The sequence below is a fragment of the Perca flavescens genome, chromosome 7 (assembly GCF_004354835.1).
Source record: "Perca flavescens isolate YP-PL-M2 chromosome 7, PFLA_1.0, whole genome shotgun sequence".
NCBI lineage: Eukaryota > Metazoa > Chordata > Actinopteri > Perciformes > Percidae > Perca > Perca flavescens.
In genome coordinates, this window is record NC_041337.1 from 21,047,367 (window position 1) to 21,065,951 (window position 18,585).

Here is an 18,585-nt window from a genome sequence, read left to right on the forward strand (position 1 = left end):
TACAATAACATAAAACATGAAATAACTACAATACAATCAGAGTATCATTCAGAATGATTATTTATACAGTACAGGAGGTGGATAATGGACCTTGTACTTTGCCCATATCTTGTTCACGCCTCCTTTAATTGTGTCACGTCTTGTCATCGTTACGTGGCCACACATGTCGGGGTCTGTGCCATAAACAAATAATTTCAGGAGAGAGACCCTGTAGGTTAAATGTTAAGCCCCATCACTCCCCAGTAGCGCAATCAATACAAATAATGATTGACCGAGCCCTGGGAATCCCACCCCAACACACCTTCATCCGATAACCTTTAGTGAGTCATTCCTCGTGTGCATCCACACTGCATACTGTTGTTTAGTTGCCTGTCTCTGCTGCTCATATGAACCAACATCCAGCCTGTTAGAGGTCTCATGGACTTGTGCCCTGTGGGTGGGACTAATGGTGTGCTGATGCAGTAGATATAGAGTTACCTGTTGCCAGCTGCTGTTTGCAACACATCGACCTGTGGACCTGTGTCTTGTTTGAAAGGTACAGTGCATGCTGCTGTAGACGTAATCTGAAATTAAAGCAAAAATATCTAGTGGCTGAAATATTGTAGTGTTTTGTCTATTGGCTCCTTTTATTCAGTATAATGGAAAGTAACTAAGTACATCTAAGTACTGTTCTAAAGTACAATGTTGAGCAGGGCTGGACTGGCCATCTGGCATACCGGGCATTTTCCCGGTGGGCCGACGCACTTTAGGGCCGAATCGCCGATATAAATAGGCCTTTTTTAATTTTTTTGGCCGGGCCGGCCCCTAAAGAATTCACAGCGGCCCATTGGTTAATTTTCTTTATTGGCACGGGCCAATTGAAAATACTAGCCTGTAGTTTAGCTGAAAAGTCTGTGATCTATAAAATCAGTGTTGATACAAGCATCAGTGTTCCTTGAATGGCTTAATTAGCTTCTCTTGTATTGGTGCTCCTTTCCAGGGCATATACTACTCTCAGCTTTATTCTAGCTTTTGGGAAGGGTTATGGTTATGGTTATTGTATTTAGCAGACACTTTTGTCCAAAGCGACAAAATATGAATCTTATAATAGTTAAAATTAAATTTAAAGTTGCTAAGCCAATATTAAGCAAAATAGTAATAATAACAATAATGACAATACAATATCAAATATCAATAATAAAAATATATATAAAAATACCATAAATATACAAATCATAACTCTAAGAATGAATGAATTATTTAAGTGTAAGATCAACAGATAAATCTTGACACCCCTCCTGAAGGATCCAAAACTATCACATGAACGCTGAACACTAGGCAACTCATATCATAGAATGCACGCATATTTTAAGAGGACTGTCTGCAGGGAATGTGTCTGACCAATCATGGTGGGTGTGGGCCGCCTGGGCCAAAAATGCCCAATATTAATGAATTTAGTTTGCCAGCCTCGGGCTTTAATCTTCTTCTTTGACTGAATGCCTTACACCAGTGGGTCTCAAACTTTGTTCACTGATGTACCCCCTTTGAAATATTGTTTTAGTCAAGTACCCTCTGACCAGAGCAAAAACGTTTTTGGTAGGAAAAAAGCATATATAAAGAGGCACATTAAAGCGCTGCGCCATCAGTATCTGATTTGACATTATAACTGAAAAACTCTTAAATACTATTTCAAATATTTACAATCACCAAATTCATTCATTATTATAGTATAATTATTTTAGGAATCATGCATGACTGATATTGTTTTTATACATTTAAAAACAAAATCTCACATACCCTCTGCAGTACTCCAAAGTACCCCTAGTGGTACATGTACCGCTATGATGTACCCCCATGTACTGTAAGAAACACTGCCTTAAACCATTACAAGCTGGTGCCGATTTGTGTGTGATGCAGCATTCGGCCATCAGAGGGAGTGTGGTGCGAGTAAATGCAGCTGCACTGATTAATCAATTTACAGCAATCTTGTTTGTTGTTCTCCTCTTAGGGCCACATCAATTTGATTAGTCCTCTTGAAAGCTAATCTTGCTATAAAGTGCCTTAAAAACAAACACAATAATTTAACCTTGGGAGGCAGAGCGGTCATTTGTTTGTAGTCAGATTGCATTTGACTCTCTGTAGTGCTCAGGGTTTTTTCTGTCCAGTTTGCTAGCAGTGATTTTCAAACATGATTGCTGTTTAAGAGCAGCTCTCTCCAAAAGGATTTGCAGTAAATATATGATGTTCAGACTGAAAATAGAATAAAGCGCATTATTTTTGCTTTTATGACAGATGGTGAAAAACAGCTTCAGAAATGATTAAAGGCTGGCGAAAGTCTGTATTTTTTCTTATTGTTAAAAACCTCTTAGAAAAACAAACCCAACAATTAATATATGTAATATTGTCTGTGTAGCCAAAGCCTGATATAGCTCTCATATTGTTGTCCAAAAACTACATAAACACATCAAAGAGCCACACTGTTGCACTGTGTGTCTTCATAAAAATGAACATGGGAACTGTAGTTTATTTTGACTCAATCCCACACCACAGTTGTACTGCTGTAAAAACTCACTAGCGTACTAAAAAATAGTCCCCACTAAATTCACTATTTACTTCTGTTTTAGTAACATTTGCTAGAAACTACAGTGCCTAAAATTATTTACGTTTTTTAAATAAACAAATGGTATATATATATATATATATATATATAAAACATATAGGCTACCACTGAGTGGGTAGGTACAACAATAACAAAAAATGTATAATATGAATGTTGTCTGCCTTATCTTTTGTAAAAATAAAAATAAATGCTTAAATAAGATTCTGCGTTAGGGTCAAAAGACAACTTGAGTTAAACTCTACACAGTATTGAGCAAGAGAAGATAAGATAGGCAACGCAAACACTTGTAATGTAATGGAATTCTTAACTTACAATAGATTCAATATCATTTGTATGTAAGGCATGAAACAGTTTCTAAAAAGCTCAATTAGGCACTCAGGGATGGATTTTCTCAAAACTTTCTTGACTTAATTAAATGTCAGGAGCATTGGATAAATGTCTCATTGTTTCGATCTGCCATGACTGGATTTTTTTCATTTTTCATAACATTTCTTTTGCAATACAAGCTTTGGCTGTTATCCAGAGCAAATTTGCACTTGGTGCAGAAGTATAATTGGGAGAGATATGACTGCAGAGAAACTTGCACACAATGACAGATTTCACAAACATTCACCATTCTGTCTCGGAATGAATCAATTGCATCAGTTTACCTAATTATTAATATGTTATTTCATCCGTTTTAGTATACACACAGTTCTGTCTTTCTAGCATGGGAAAGCATGTTCCAGAAATTACTGCTGCAACCATAATTGGGACAACGTGCTGGCCCTTTAATTTCATTCATGTGAGAGGACATGGAGGGATGCAAGGTCTCATTTATTAAACAGTCATCTCCTTCAGCAAAAAAAAGACCATGACGTGTCAGACCTTACAGCTGAGCCAGCACCATTTTATTTACACACACAGACGACACAAACATCCTGAACACATGGCCCCCTCAGCAAAACACAGCACAGAGGATAATGTAGAGGACAGGGGGGTGCTGTTAGAGAAACTCACAGCAGGAGAACCCACATCCGTTGGTTATGTACGCCCCCCAAACCCGCCTCCTCTCCCTCCTGTGGTACGTTCCAGATAGATGTCAGAGGCATTTAAATGAGGAGGATCAGCTCCAGAGGCTGCTAGTGCAGCGACAGCTGGCCTGAACAAGGAGGCAGACAGAGCAGAGGGGGGTCACACACTGGGATGTGAGGGGGAGTTAATGGATCTGCTGGACCAGCTCTTTGTACGTATCACATGGACAGATTAAGGGAATACAGGATGTGACTCTTGGACTCTGTGAGTGCGCTGACGTGAGAGCATTTGTATGTTTTATCATTTGACTGAGTGTTTCAAGTGTTTCTTTCTTGCTTCTCCATCCCTCCTTCGCATCATGTTTAACCCATCTTAAAAGGAAAGCAGACCCCATCCTGGGCCATTTGCTGTTTGGCATGCTCCATCTCCCTACCAGGACAGCATATCTCTCCCTCTCTCTGTCTCTCTCTCCTCTCCCAGCCCTGCTAGCTGCTGGTTAACGCAGGCTCTGAGGAGACAGGTACGCTCTCCCCTCATCCTGTGCAAAAGCACAAATAATGCTGTCCTCTCTCCCCCTCTAACCCTCCCCCTTTTTTCCTTTCCCTCTTTAACACTCACATTGCCACTCTCCCCTGCCTGTCCTTTAATGGCTTTTTGTAATAGCCCTAAGCAGTGCTGTCTTTGGTGTGCTGAGGATAATGTATGCCGATTGATTGTCCCACGAACTAGCTTTCTCATGTTTTTTGGAGATGGTATAAAGGTGCAATTGTGCTCAAATAAGCGGAGCAGATCGATACACCTGCAACTGTAGGATCTGATTGAGAGGGTTGTTTTCAAGGCTAGTGGGCATCCTGCCTTTATATTTTTAGCATTCCTTTTCTTTATGGTTCAAGTGAGAAGGCTGAGAGCAGTAAAGGAACACAGGAAAGAAGTTTCTACCAAATTCGAGCTGCAGACATGCAGTCAAACCAAAGAATTTCATTACACATCTTGAGAGATGTCAGCTGTTTGATGCAGAGCTATGAGAGAGGCTGGAGGAGTAAGCATCCTTTAGAGGAGCAGAGGAGCGTTGTTAAATCCAGCTGCATGCTCCCTGCCATGCATATGTATTTGTCCTTTAGACACAACACTTGATAGTGAGCAGCCACACTTAATTTGTTGTTATGCTGAATTGTGTGTGAATTGTGTGCCATATTTTGTGTGTAAGATAAGTGACATTTTCTTTCTGATTTTATAGATGTGTTAGTTGTTGAAGCCAAACAGCTTTGATTTGATATTCTGAGACCAAAACTGGGGCTGAACTTTGATTGTTTTTTTTGTCTACAAAGCACAAAGTATCAAAAAATCTCAAATGCAAGCTGGCTTCAAATGGCTTGTAAGATTTGTGATTTTGTTTTTATAGTTCCTGAATTTAATCTAAATGTAGCCAGTTTTAGAATATTTTGTTTTATGTAGGAAAAAAACGTTTTTGTTTTTAATTGAGACTCTAAATGAACATAGGGGTTATTGCAGAAAAACATATTCAAAGGTACTAAAAGGGTTGTTTGTTATCTGTGCTGAAACTGAGTGAGATCTCCAGTGCTGCTTTGTTTATATTGGTATTCCCGCTTTCTCAGCAGCACTGACACATGTGAGCTGTGAGTAAGTATTGGTTATCACTGTGAGACATTTGCCACATAGGTTGTGAGTCACTGGCATTTCTTGTGGGCTGAATACCAAATCTGCATAGTCAATGGAAGCAGGTAGACAGGGGTTGATGATGCATGGTCTGCCTGATGGTAGAAAACACAGAGAAGAGAGAGGATGAAGTGAAATAAAGGGAATCTCTTGATATTAAGTATAATCATTCAGAATTATGTAATTATGTTGAAATGTTATTCCATTCAGACAGGGATCCTTGTTGGCCTCTAAGAAATGATGATGTTTCCTGACAAAGGCGACGGGGGATAAAACAGTACCGTAGATGAAGTTTTCACACGATATCTCTTGACATTATGACCTCTGGGCTGTAGGCTTCGGAAAAACCTTCCTCTTGTCATCTCATCCCCGAGGATCTGTTACACCGCACCATCCAATTTGACTTAGACTGGAGTCATGGTTAAGACACTATGACCTTATTTTGAGGCTGTGGAAGATGAGCAGATGTGTAGCATTGTCTTTGGTTCAACATGTTGTTGTATTAGATACCTCCAGTCTGTTTTACTTATGTTGCATTGAGCCCCCGTGCTGCTGCTTTCCTCCAGCTCTTATAGATCAATGAAAACTTCAGCAAACTCGATTAGGTGGTATATGTTCAAGTGAAATGTGGCTGACTTCAATTTCTGAGTGGTTTGCTCTCCAACTGCAGGGGGATGAGTTGTTATGTAACCATAGATGCTACTGATCCAAATATAGCCGCCATTAGGGGATTAGCTCCGGGCCCCGGCAGGCTTGGCTAGGCTCGGCTTTGCTGTGGCCCAGAATGGATGTCTTTGCCGCTGGTCGCCTCCTGCCCTCCACACCAGTGTCCACTGTTATCACAACAAATTGATGTGCACCCAGACCAACAGCAGAGATAACATCTTTGTCGGCCATTACATCACACAGACATGCTCCCTCCTATCACAGGAGGGCAACTATCTGTGGCTTGACTTTGTGTCCCTTGTGACTGAGAGATTGAGGACAGTTTGGCATCACAGCATGTGTTCTCATTTTTGTTTATTCAAGCTGGCTTTGGATAGACAGATGTTACTTACAATGGTATTATTTCTTATTTATATTTATAATTATTTAACGAATGTGTCCAGTAGAGGTTTTTCCATAATGTTTGCATATAATGCAACATTTGTTCTTTTGCTTTTAAATAGTGCTGCAACTAACGACTATTTTACATTATCTATTAGTCTGCTTATTATTTGTTTGCAAAATGTCCATTATACAGTATTTCTTAACTCACTAGATGAAGTCTTCAAATGTTTTGTTTTGTCTCACCAGAAGTTCAAAACCCTACAATAATGAATCTACAATCATAAAATGCAGAAAAAGGCAGCAAATCCTCACAACTAAGTAGCTGGAACCAGGAAATGTTTGGTGTCTTTACTTGAAAAATAATGCTTATTCAAAAGTAGTTCATATATCATTGTTATTTATTTTTGTTTGATTTGAATTTACTCAGAGTTAAAGCTCAGTGTTGGATCTCCACTATTCAGCCTTTGAAAGGTGGAAGCACTTGAATATTTATGCACTGAAGAAGTTTGTTTCCCTCTGTTTTTGCTGAAGTATTTTAGTCTGAGATACTTCTGTGTTTTGATATTGCTGTCTTGCTGTGCATGCAAACTTGTTCAGCGTGTTGAGTGGGATGTGTTGATTGGACAATGTTATAAAGCACAAGGTGATAAATAACGTAGTGAATTGTGGTCTGGCCAATGATTGCACCATCACCTCTTTTTTCTTTATGGCCACCATTCCGCATGCCTACTCAAGTGTTTTTGCACCTTTAAAGGTGCAGTAGGTAAGACTAATAAAACTAACTTTCTGTCATATTTGCTGAAACTATGTTCGAGTAGAACTACATGAAGCAAGTCATTTAAAAAAAATCTGGCTCCTATGGCACCACCTACAGCCTGTAGTGCAATTTGTAAAAATCCACAGCTCCCTGTTCAGATAAACCAATCATGGCCAGGGGGGGTGTCTAACTGTGTATCAATAACTGCTCATGCACACGCATTCATTTTCCCTTGTGGGGGGAGGGGCTTAGGGGAATGTTTTGGGCTTTAGCAGAAAGAGGGATGGACTGAGAAGTTGTTGATGTTCACATTTTTTGGCTAAGTCCTGGATCTTCCCAATCCTACCTACAGCACCTTTAATGAAGTTTTTCGTCGAGTTCTAATTGCATCTCTTGTCTCCTTTACTGTCCCCATAGAGCAGATAGACTCAGACATGCTGGGTTGAATAAATCTGACTCTTAATTTAGATAGGGCACAATAGTACAAAGACATTTCAGACTGCAGGTATAACACAGTATACCCTCTTTGACCTTCTTGTGTGTATGGACTATAAATACTGACAGACCACAGGCCCAATGACACTCTAGCACACACAGGATGAAATATTTAAGAGAATGATGAATATTTCAGTGGCAGGTGAGACGTTTCGAGGGAAAGATTAATATCATTGCAGACAGGCTAAATATACACCTGGGGGGAAACACAGCAGTGAAGGCATTGTCTGTTTCTCACAGACGAATGCCTAACATCTCTGTTTTTCTCATCGCTGGTGACAACTTCCTCGCCGTCCTTGTCCTAAGTCTTTTTTCAGTGACCATCCCCCTTTGTTTTTTCCTTTCCATGACAACTGGGTTTGTATAAAACTTCTTATCTGGCAATGGCAACAATGGAGGGCATTAGAAGGTGTATGTGCTGATGGGCTCCCCACCTGAATGGTCCATTGTGTCTTGAGGAATAAACAGCCGCTGAGCTCAGACCTCCACTGTTGTGGAAAGACCCACTGATGGAGGAACAACAAGCTTCTGCAGACTGATTTGGTCACTGTGAATTAATTACATTTTGAAGGAATTATAAAAGAAAAAGTCATAAACTTTTACTTAATTTTACTCTCATAAAATTGATTTAGCTTATTCATAGTCATGTCTATCACACTTTTTCAATGCTGGGTAAAATGAGAGGATGTTTGCTTTTTTTTATCAAGATTGATAATCTCATTGACAGTAATTAGGGTACAGCTGTTGCAAGCTAAACTGATTTATGATCTTACTGAACCGAAATTAGGTGTTACTTGTCTGACTACAGTAAGATGATACTGAGGTCCTAATGTGCTGTTCTTTATTTCTGGACATTCTTCAGTTCTTCAAGATATGCATAGTTTTCTCACTCATTTTATGATTTCTTTCCCCTCCTCTTTATCTCCAGCTGATCTCCGTGGTGCCCGCCACCTCCTCATTTCCCAGAATTCCTTGCCTGGGATCCCTGTGGCCTTGAAACAATCCATTGACCTGCGTACATCCATGGACGGGAAGTACAAAGATATAGCTGAGGTTAGTACTCAGTGATTGTGCTCATGAAAATGTATTTTGAACTGACTCGTGAAAGATGTGTAGACTAATATAATGTTGTTTACTGTATGTGTGAAGGAGCTGTTCTCCCGCACACTGGCAGAAAGTGAGATGCGCAGTGCACCCTATGAATTCCCCGAGGACAGCCCTATTGAACAGCTGGAGGAGAGACGTCATCGCCTTGAGCGACAGATAAGCCAGGATGTCAAGTAAGTGCAGCGAAAGGAAGGAGGTTGTTAGTTAATATACAAACATGTGACAATATTTGCAGCCAGACTCTGCTCTGATGATCCTGAAGCTAACAATGATGAGCCTCTTTTTTTTCAGGTTTGAACCCGACATCCTCCTGCGAGCTAAACAGGAGTTCATGAAGACTGACAGTGCCACAGATCTCGAGTGAGTGTTTTCACTAGCTATAACAGTGGTGTCATTATCCATCGAATGTATAACTTAAGTACCAGAATAGAAAATAATTTAAGTCATTTGTTTGTTCTATATATTATTAGATACATGAAGGAGAAGAGCCAATTTCCTGACCTGCAGGACCTGGTTCCAGAGAAAGAGTACCAGCGAGTGGCTATTTCTGGAGATGAGAAATGTGGGGTAAGTCAGAATCCCAGTTATGCAGGGAAAATGAGAAAACTTTTTCTTAGTAGAAGCACTTTGCCCAGAATTCCTTTTGTGGCATTTCTTACAATTAAATAACACCTCTCTGAAAAAGACACCTTTTTTTCTTTTCTTCTCTTTAGTCCTTTTAATTGTTTCATTTATCTTCCATCAAGGTTCCCTTCACAGATCTGTTGGATGCAGCCAAATGTGTGGTGAAGGCTCTGTTCATCAGACAGAAGTATATGGGTCTGTCGCTGCAGAGTTTCTGCAGGACCACCGCTCGTTACCTGCAGGAACTGAGGGAGAGACCTCTGGACTTAGATAACTATGAGGAGGAGATCTCAGAGACCGCAGTCACTGCAGGTATATATATATATATATATATATATATATATATATATATATATATATATATATATATTTAATTGAATAGCACAAAAAAGTAAGAAAATTCTGGAAGTAAGACAGACATCGCAGACAGACATTGCATCAGTAGGAAAAAAAACAATAAAATCGATAAATCAAAGTAACAATCAATATACATACATAAAAAATAAAAATCGTTGTTATTCACAGCTTTATTCCTGATCACTCCAGAAATGTGATTGATGATGATGTTAGATTAGTAATCTGATGTTAATATGGGAATATAAATCATGTCCATTGTCATGTGCCGTACTCTCACATTATGACATAAACGGGCACGCCCACAGATTTCACAATCCATCTGTCACACACCCCTGACCAGGCTGTCACAGTGTGCAGGCTGTTCAAATGAGACCTTAGTTGCATGTGCGTTGCCACCTTGTTCAGAGCCGTGACACAGTGCCACATTCTGTCTCCTCTCAGATGCCACAATGCACCCACCTGTCTCTAAAACGCACCCCTATGAGAACCAGGACCCTGCCAGCATGCCCAATGATTTGGGTTACAGCTGCAAGATGGTGGATGGTGTCATGCATGTGTACACAACGAGGAACGTTATGGAAAAGTGAGATATTTATGATGAATCACTCGCATGCTTGTACCTCGATGTGGTTGGATGCTTGTCTGTTTTTAGACTCAGCTCACATATTTTGTTGGCAGCAAAGAGGTTCCTGCTTAAGTTTTGGTGTCGCCAACAGGAGCACAGAGCTGGACCTGCCGTATCCAGACCTGCAGGAGTACATCGCTGATATGAACGTCATGATGGCCCTCATTATCAACGGACCAGTGTACGTTTTCCTTATTTAGATTTTCTTTTGAAATGATACCGTTCAAGTTGTTCATCACAAGACGTTCTTGTCTCTTTCCTTTTCTCATCTCAACCACGTTGTCAGAAAGTAACCGTAACTTGTTTGTGTTTCTCTTTGCCACAGAAAGTCCTTCTGCTACCGTCGTCTGCAGTACCTTAGCTCCAAGTTCCAGATGCACATTCTGCTGAATGAGATGAAGGAGCTGGCAGCACAGAAGAAAGTCCCACATCGAGACTTTTACAATATCCGTAAGGTGAACTTGGGAGCTGTTTTCTACTGAGCCTAATCAAACTTATTTATTGTAATCCAGAACTGGAGTCCAATAGGCTATATACGTTTTTGTCTGTTTTACAGGTTGACACACACATCCACGCTTCGTCCTGCATGAACCAGAAGCACCTTCTGCGTTTTATTAAAAGGGCCATGAAGAAGTATCCTAAGGAGATAGTGCGTGTGGAAAATGGCAAGGGTCAGACGCTCATGGAAGTGTTTGAGACCATGAACCTGACAGCCTTTGACCTGAGCGTGGACACCCTGGACATGCACGCAGTGAGTAACGCCCATGATGGATAGATCAAAACTGTTTTGAAACGACGAATTGGGACCAGACAACAGCTGAAGTTAACGAGAGACTGTTTGAATCACTTTCTTACTTACAGGACCGAAACACTTTTCATCGCTTTGACAAGTTCAATGCCAAATACAACCCCATCGGCGAGTCCATTCTGAGAGAGATCTTCATCAAAACAGACAACTACATTGAGGGGAAATACTTTGGCCACATTATTAAGGTGCTTACTGAATCCATTAACAATCACTTTACCACTGATACTTGCAGAGTGAGTGTATGAGATGGACACTGGCCCCCTCTGCTGATTGTTTGTGTCACTGCTTCTCAGGAGGTGATGGCAGACCTGGAGGAGAGCAAATACCAGAACGTGGAGCTCAGGCTGTCCATCTACGGACGCTCCAGAGATGAGTGGGACAAGCTGGCCCAGTGGGCTGTCAAACATCGGGTCTACTCCACCAATGTGCGCTGGCTTGTGCAAGTGCCACGACTCTTGTGAGTAACCCCAGTGGTGGGAAGTATGATACTACATTTACTCAAGTAGTATACTTAAATATTGAGACATTTCAACCTCATGCCACTTTGTACTTCTATGCCACTACCAAAATATTTTAGTTAATGTACACATTTCAATTCTACATATAAAACAAAGAATCAATGTATGATATATAATTTGTTATAGATTAAACCACCCAACAGAATATAAAGTAGTAAAAATGCCTATATAGGAATTAGAGGGTCTGTAACCTTTGTAAAGACAACCATCTGAAAGGCGACTATCACATTTTATACACATTAATACTTGTGTACTTGTTTGATTTTGAATTATTTTTGACAGCGACAGACTTTTACTTAACTAAAATACCTGACTACTCTTACATCACTGACTAGCCTTTATTGAGGTTTACAAACAGCCACATCAGTCGCTAAGGATCTTTAAAATATATCTACATGAGTAAAAAGAGCACAAGAAAGGTAACAACTGACTTCTTTATTTATATTTGTCTCTCAAAGTGACGTCTACCACACGAAGAAACAGCTGTGCAACTTCCAAGAGATGCTGGAGAATATCTTCGTGCCTCTGTTTGAGGTTACAGTCAACCCCGGCAGCCATCCAGAGCTGCACCTCTTCCTTCAGCACGTACGAAGTCTTTGCTGTGCAATCAGGAGTTTATATTATTCATATGTAGCCACACCTCAGATGGTTTCATGGATCTCTCGTTGCTCCCTCACACAGGTTGTGGGTTTTGACAGTGTGGATGATGAGTCCAAACCAGAGCAACATATCTTCAACCTGGACAGTCCGCTGCCAGTCAACTGGACAGAGGAGGACAACCCGCCCTACTCCTACTACCTCTACTACATGTACGCAAACATGACTGTGCTGAATCACCTGCGCAGGTACGTACCTACACCTCAGTCCAAGTGGCTGCTTTTTTTACTTGTATATTTCTCAGATTCAACGTATGGACTAATTTTAAGATTTTTAAAAAGTATGACGTATTGGGTAGAAATATGAATCTCTTATGCTTTTCACAATTATGCAAAAGAAAATGTATATATATAGTAGGACAGTTATTTTTTGCCTAAACCCGGGGGATTTCATTGTTACAAAATATGTTTATTTTTTTTTTTTATTTGCACATACATAAGACTGCATAAAATTCAAATAATGACAAAATAAAAAATGCATAAGGAGAGGTCAAGAAGCCACAGGTGTATACCTTGTTGGCTTTATTTTTTATTATTACTTAATTTATCTTAATGTAACACAAAAAATGTAAATACTACATTTTAGTTGGTTTATCCTTGAGACACAAAACCAGTTTAAAATATATAAAATATCCAAGACAAATTGCAGTTTATTTGCAAATAATAATGGAATAACAAACATTTCTTCCCAAAGGTTTACATTTTTTGTCTCTTATATTTTATCATATTTTCTGAATCTCATACAGTAGAATTTGATTACAGTTTAACATGTCAGCCTTTCTTTCTTTTCCTTCACATTTTTCCTGCTACAATTCATAATATGTTTAAAATTTTTTTTTAAGTAATACAATTATTAGAGAATGAGAGAATGTTTGGCATATAAATAGTTTGAAATGGAATAGATTGAATAACTGTTAAATTAACAGAGCAATTCTCTGGACTCAACCTCTTTTAAAATGTTATAACTGTAGTAATAGGGTAACAAACCACAAAATACATTCTTATCCTTTTGGATTTGTCTGTAGCCCTTTAGGATTAGTTAAAACTTGATAAATCAGAAATTGTTTCTAGGTGAGGAAGACTGTAAATCAGGAGTCTAAAACTACCAGTCTGATGGCCAGATTTGTCCTTTTTATGTTTGCTACGAACTATTTGCAGCTGCAGGTCAATCGTGGTCATTTCATGGGATTTGTGGACAATAAGAAAAATATAGGTCATCACCAGATTAAAGTATTTGTTCCTTCTTGTATATGTCTCACTTGTCTCTGTGTTAAATGTCAGCTGTGACATACAAATCTCTGGTAAATGAAAGTAAAAATCTGTTTTATATTTCAGTCACTGGAGAGCAGCAATGAATGTTCATTTATACAGACATACTTTGCCTGATTGTTTAGAAGACAAACACAGCTGAAATCTGTTACAACCCTTTAATCCATTGAAGTCACCCTCTTAGTATCGGTGTCATTTTTGTTCAGGCAGCGGGGGTTTCACGCACTCGTCCTACGTCCTCATTGTGGGGAGGCAGGGCCAATCCATCACCTGGTGTCTGGTTTCATGCTGTCAGAGAACATCTCCCACGGGCTGCTGCTCAGGAAGGTGTGACCTCCATATCACAACAGCTGATTTATTAGTCTAAGAGATTGTGAGGAAATAATGATTTAATAAAACAATTGTGCCAGGCCTCAATTCAGCTAGATCATGTTTATTATGTTTGTTAATGAGTTATACTTTAGTCATAATCTCACTTCTTTACATGCTCATGGAATGTACTCCTAGCGCATTGATTGTTTATTACAGCACACAACATTATGGCTTGTGTTGCTCCAGGCTCCTGTGCTGCAGTATCTGTACTACTTGGCCCAGATCGGTATCGCCATGTCTCCTCTCAGCAATAACAGCCTGTTCCTCAGCTACCATCGTAACCCTCTGCCAGAGTACCTGTCCAGAGGCCTCATGGTCTCTCTGTCCACAGACGACCCTCTGCAGTTTCACTTCACCAAGGTCAGTGTACACAGCCAGTCAAACATTTGTAACATCCTACATTTAAGATTTTCATTTAGAATTTAAAATGTATTCATTTAAAATGTGGAAATAAGAAACATGGTATAAGCAAATTGCTATAATAATTGCACTAAGGGATAGTTATATATATGAAGTGAAGAGTAAGTTTTTAATAAGGCACCTGTATTGTATGTATGTAGTATGGTGGCTTAATTGGCTGACTTCTCCTGCACACTTAAATAAATTCATACAACATGAATTAGACACTTAGTCTAAGACTGAAAAATTTAAAAAAATATATTACAGATGTTATTAGACAAAAGGTGTATCTATTTAAGCAATTTTAATTAAAGTTATAATCCTCAGTATTTTATTTATATCAACACCCATCTTTAAAACATTTATGGTTCTGGCAGTAGAGTCCACATTGTAGACTTTTCAGGTGCAAGACAAATAGTATATTGTAATTAACTTTCAAACCTTCACCATTCCTATGAATACTAATTTTAGGGTATTTGCAGATTTAACAAAAAATGCTACATTGTATTAAAAATCCTTCAACAAGCAGGGCATGCTTAACTGTGATATTATCATGTGCTATGTGTAGGAGCCCTTGATGGAAGAGTACAGTATTGCTGCTCAGGTGTGGAAGCTGAGCTCCTGCGACATGTGTGAGCTGGCCAGAAACAGCGTGCTCATGAGCGGATTCTCTGATAGGGTATCAATTATCTTTATCTTTTTCTCATTATCCAGTGTTATAACGTGGTCTGGGTGAATACCCAATTCTGATTGGCTGCAGGGTGTCCATAAAAAAAGTGATATAGGACACCTACTAAGTAGTTCCGGTGAAACTTTACCGTTCTAAATGACACATTCATTTAGAACGTTTTACATTAAATGAAAAAGAAAATCTGAATATGTTATTTCCAACACTGAGTGTAGTCTTTCAGTGCCTCGTCCACACCACAGCATAGCGCTAACACACAAGCTGCAATATGTAAGTTGCACTGCCCCTTGGATCTTGGAGCCGCTCAGACCGCAATCAGAAGCATGAATCATGTTTTACTTACTGTGTAAACTTAACTATAGCCCTCCCTCCTCGGTCTTTTGTTCTGCAGACAGTTTAATTTCACTCTTCTTCTGGATCAGGTGAAGTGCTCCTGGCTCGGACCGAAACACATCAAGGAGGGGCAGGAGAGTAATGACATCAGGCGCACCAACGTTCCTGACATCCGTGTGGCGTACCGGTATGAGACTATGTGCGAGGAGTTGAATTTAATCACACAGGCCATCCGCACAGATGAGCTGGAGACCATCGAGGAGGAGGGGAGTCTGTATATGGGAGCTGTGCAGGGAGAGAAGTGAACATGCAGCACAACACAAACACAATTCTCACTCACTACATTCAGTTTTCACATCAGGACTTTGTACAGATTTGCATATCAACATACCACACCTGTGAAAAGAGAAACGCTTTGTTACAAGAAGATTATGAAAGTTGCTACAGTGGCAGTGTGAGAGAGGACCTAAAATCTGTGTATCCAAGGTGTCTACTTCCTTTAGTTTCCTTTGTCATTCTTTGTTTACTCTGTCATAAGGATTTCACGATGATTCTCAATGTATTTATTTAAAACTTTTAGATTTCCATGGTTTGTGACTACATTTTGTCAATGTTTCTGCAGTTTTTCTACATATAGGGCTGTAGCTACCATGACACTGAGGTCATGTTCTTTTGGTATCTTTTCTGGCAATTCTGGGGGTTTTAGTGACTTTGAGGGGAGTTTACTTTCTGCAGTTAAAAACTTACACATGGTGAGTATTTCCTTAGGCAGTATTTATATTTATTTTCTTTCTTTTTGAAAGGTATTTATAAACTCCAAATATTTAATTTGGTCTACCTTTAGCCCCACAAGAGACAAAGTTCTTCTATTTTAGTTAGTTGTGATTTCCAAGAGCTGGTTGCAACAGCTGTTAATTTAAAACTTAGCGTAGCTATAAGTGCTTTCTATATTGAGATTTATGCATCATCAAAATAAAACATGTTCCACCACACAATGCTCTTACCAAGAGATTATTTGTTACTAAATATTTATGCCAAGTAACTGCTATCTAACGAACTGAACTAACTGGCAAAGATAACATGAGCTTGCTGATAACGCTGGTGAGGTCCGAGCAATCATATATTTTCCATTCATTCAAAACTATTCATAGTTCAATATAAGATTGGTGGACCTCCAAAAACTTATTTTGGAAGTTATATTAGCTTGTGATGCACTTCATGTTTATTATGTTATTATGTTGATTGCTTTTGATTGGACAGCGCTACAAATGTCTCCCTGCAACCGATTTACACATTACTTAAGTTTTTACTAGTTAGCTGAAACATTTCTTAAGTTGCATTAGTGCAACCTGACTTAGTAATATCCCAAGTTTGAACTGAAGTTAGCTACTTGAAATTGTTACTAAGAATGTAGAAACAACTTTAAACACACAATTAGTAATGGATTGATTAACAGCTGGTGCAACCTAATCCAGAGGAATTTCCTTGAAAGCCCTACCCCATTTAAATAAAACTTGTAAATATAAATGAATAGCTAACTGAATGAATAAAAAATGAAAAATCCAAATAAAATAACTCAATTTGGTTTTGAGGTAAGTGATGGGTGATGGGCGAATTACAACTGATGACCTTAGTATTTCTAAAACCCTGGCTACAGCCCTGACTACTTACCAAATCATAAATCTTTGCAGCAAAATTTGTTTAAGGTGTGATGCAAAAACCTTTCAAGAATATTCATAAAGTCAAATTAGAAACACTGCATGAATCTTTGTCTGCTTGGTTGACATATTCTAGTGTAATTATCCACAAGACAATACCTCATGCTGTATAACTAGCAGAAAAATCTCCATCCTCCGTATTCCGGTTACTGGTAGTTTTATTTTTTACAGTCTTTACAGTTATTCAGCAGAGTTGCATGATGTCACGTCAATATCTGTTTCTGGTGTGCGGTAATGCTACTCAGTTGTAGTATCTTATGATACTAACTCTTATTTTGTGACGTGTATGTGTTACAGTCTGATCAGTAACTCTGATCTGATACATCTTTCCTTGCACACATACATTAAAACACATACATTTGAGTCATAGTACAGTGAAGGAGGCATGATCTGTTACTTCAGTTTTCAATCCTTGCATGAGTCCAACTAGTGCCAAATTCATGAATAAACACATTTTTTCATTTTTAAACTCCTGCCTTCAGTATAGGTCCTGGTGTTATCTGTCGGGCTACTTGTTGCTATTCAAAGGCACTACATGTCCCTCCCAGAGAAGTATATGTGCTGTTTGTGTTTGTATTATTTGTGTTTAAAAAAAAAAAAAAATGTTCACATGAGTGCTTGACTTGCTGCAGTTTTTACATCCAAAATAGTAAATAAATGTCTTCTGAAACTTAGTTACAAAAATAATTTAGACAAATAAGGTCTGTCAGTTTGATCTTTAGCAGTTGATAGTTAGGATTTCTGTGGTCATTTGTGTTAGTGGGTAAAAAATAGTGAAACAAAGGGTGCATTGTGTGGTGTGTCCATAATATGCAGCTCATTATACTCCAATGTGGGTCAAAGTGAGCAGAAAGTTCAAAACAAAATGCAGACCAATTAAAAGCCTCCATCCTTCAAAATTAGAGAATTGAGGTCTTGTTGCAAAAAATGATTTCCTAGCTAGCTTTATATAAAAGCTTCATTGACGCAGGGCAAAAAATATTCTTAAATCTATTTAATCTACATTGAGGGACTCTGAACCTCCTTCTGGAGCACAGTAGCTCATACTCAGCATGTAGAACATGGGATAGTCATCAACTATCCTGTTTACTATCCAGCGCACCACCGTGGCACGTGCGCGTATGTGTGCACTGTTGTACCAGCGCATAGAGGTCTTCTAAAAGAGCCAGATCTGCCATTACTGATAAGTGATCAACTGATTGATTCTCAACTTGCTCGCTAGCCAGCTAGCTTAGCTCTGTTCCACAACACATGTAACATTATCTCACCTGATGTGTTTTATCCAGTGAAGTGTTTTCAGCAGATAAGCAAAAGAACAAGCAAGATCTTCTGCTCATTAGAGTAACGTTACATCCCCGGTACGATACACACAAACATCGTAGCTTCAGCGAGACGTCATCCATGCAATATTGAAGTGTGTAGTCTTTCTAATTACGTATTTTCACAGTCTTATACTGCAACAGTTTAACAATAAACTGAGTCTTTCTTCGGTTGAAAAATAATGTTTTAAATTGACAAA

The 18,585-nt window shown here is 39.0% G+C and overlaps 1 protein-coding gene across 3 annotated transcripts; it reads left to right on the forward strand.

The window, feature by feature from the left end:
• Positions 1-492: 492 nt before the first annotated feature.
• ampd2b (adenosine monophosphate deaminase 2b) lies at positions 493-17,740 on the forward strand. Of its 3 annotated transcripts, none has more exons than XM_028582467.1 (18): positions 493-535; positions 8,521-8,645; positions 8,742-8,872; positions 8,991-9,059; positions 9,170-9,266; positions 9,446-9,635; positions 10,122-10,263; positions 10,397-10,486; positions 10,631-10,760; positions 10,862-11,056; positions 11,167-11,298; positions 11,407-11,570; positions 12,090-12,216; positions 12,313-12,476; positions 13,763-13,883; positions 14,115-14,288; positions 14,896-15,006; positions 15,438-17,740. In XM_028582467.1, the coding sequence occupies exons 2-18, from the start codon at positions 8,616-8,618 to the stop codon at positions 15,651-15,653; spliced, it is 2,283 nt and encodes a 760-aa protein (XP_028438268.1). In that variant the 5' UTR covers positions 493-535; positions 8,521-8,615; the 3' UTR covers positions 15,654-17,740. The 3 variants fall into 3 exon arrangements, with proteins under 3 accessions (XP_028438268.1, XP_028438265.1, XP_028438267.1); XM_028582464.1 differs by lacking the exon at positions 493-535 and adding an exon at positions 3,741-3,824; XM_028582466.1 differs by lacking the exon at positions 493-535 and adding an exon at positions 3,814-3,877.
• Positions 17,741-18,585: the final 845 nt, after the last annotated feature.

Coding starts and splice junctions, on each gene's coding strand:
- ampd2b (XM_028582467.1), top strand. CDS start 8,616: ATGGACGGGAAGTACAAAGATATAGCTGAG. Junction 10,264..10,396: donor ACGAGGAACGTTATGGAAAA/GTGAGATATTTA, acceptor TGTCGCCAACAG/GAGCACAGAGCTGGACCTGC. Junction 11,057..11,166: donor ACACCCTGGACATGCACGCA/GTGAGTAACGCC, acceptor TCTTACTTACAG/GACCGAAACACTTTTCATCG.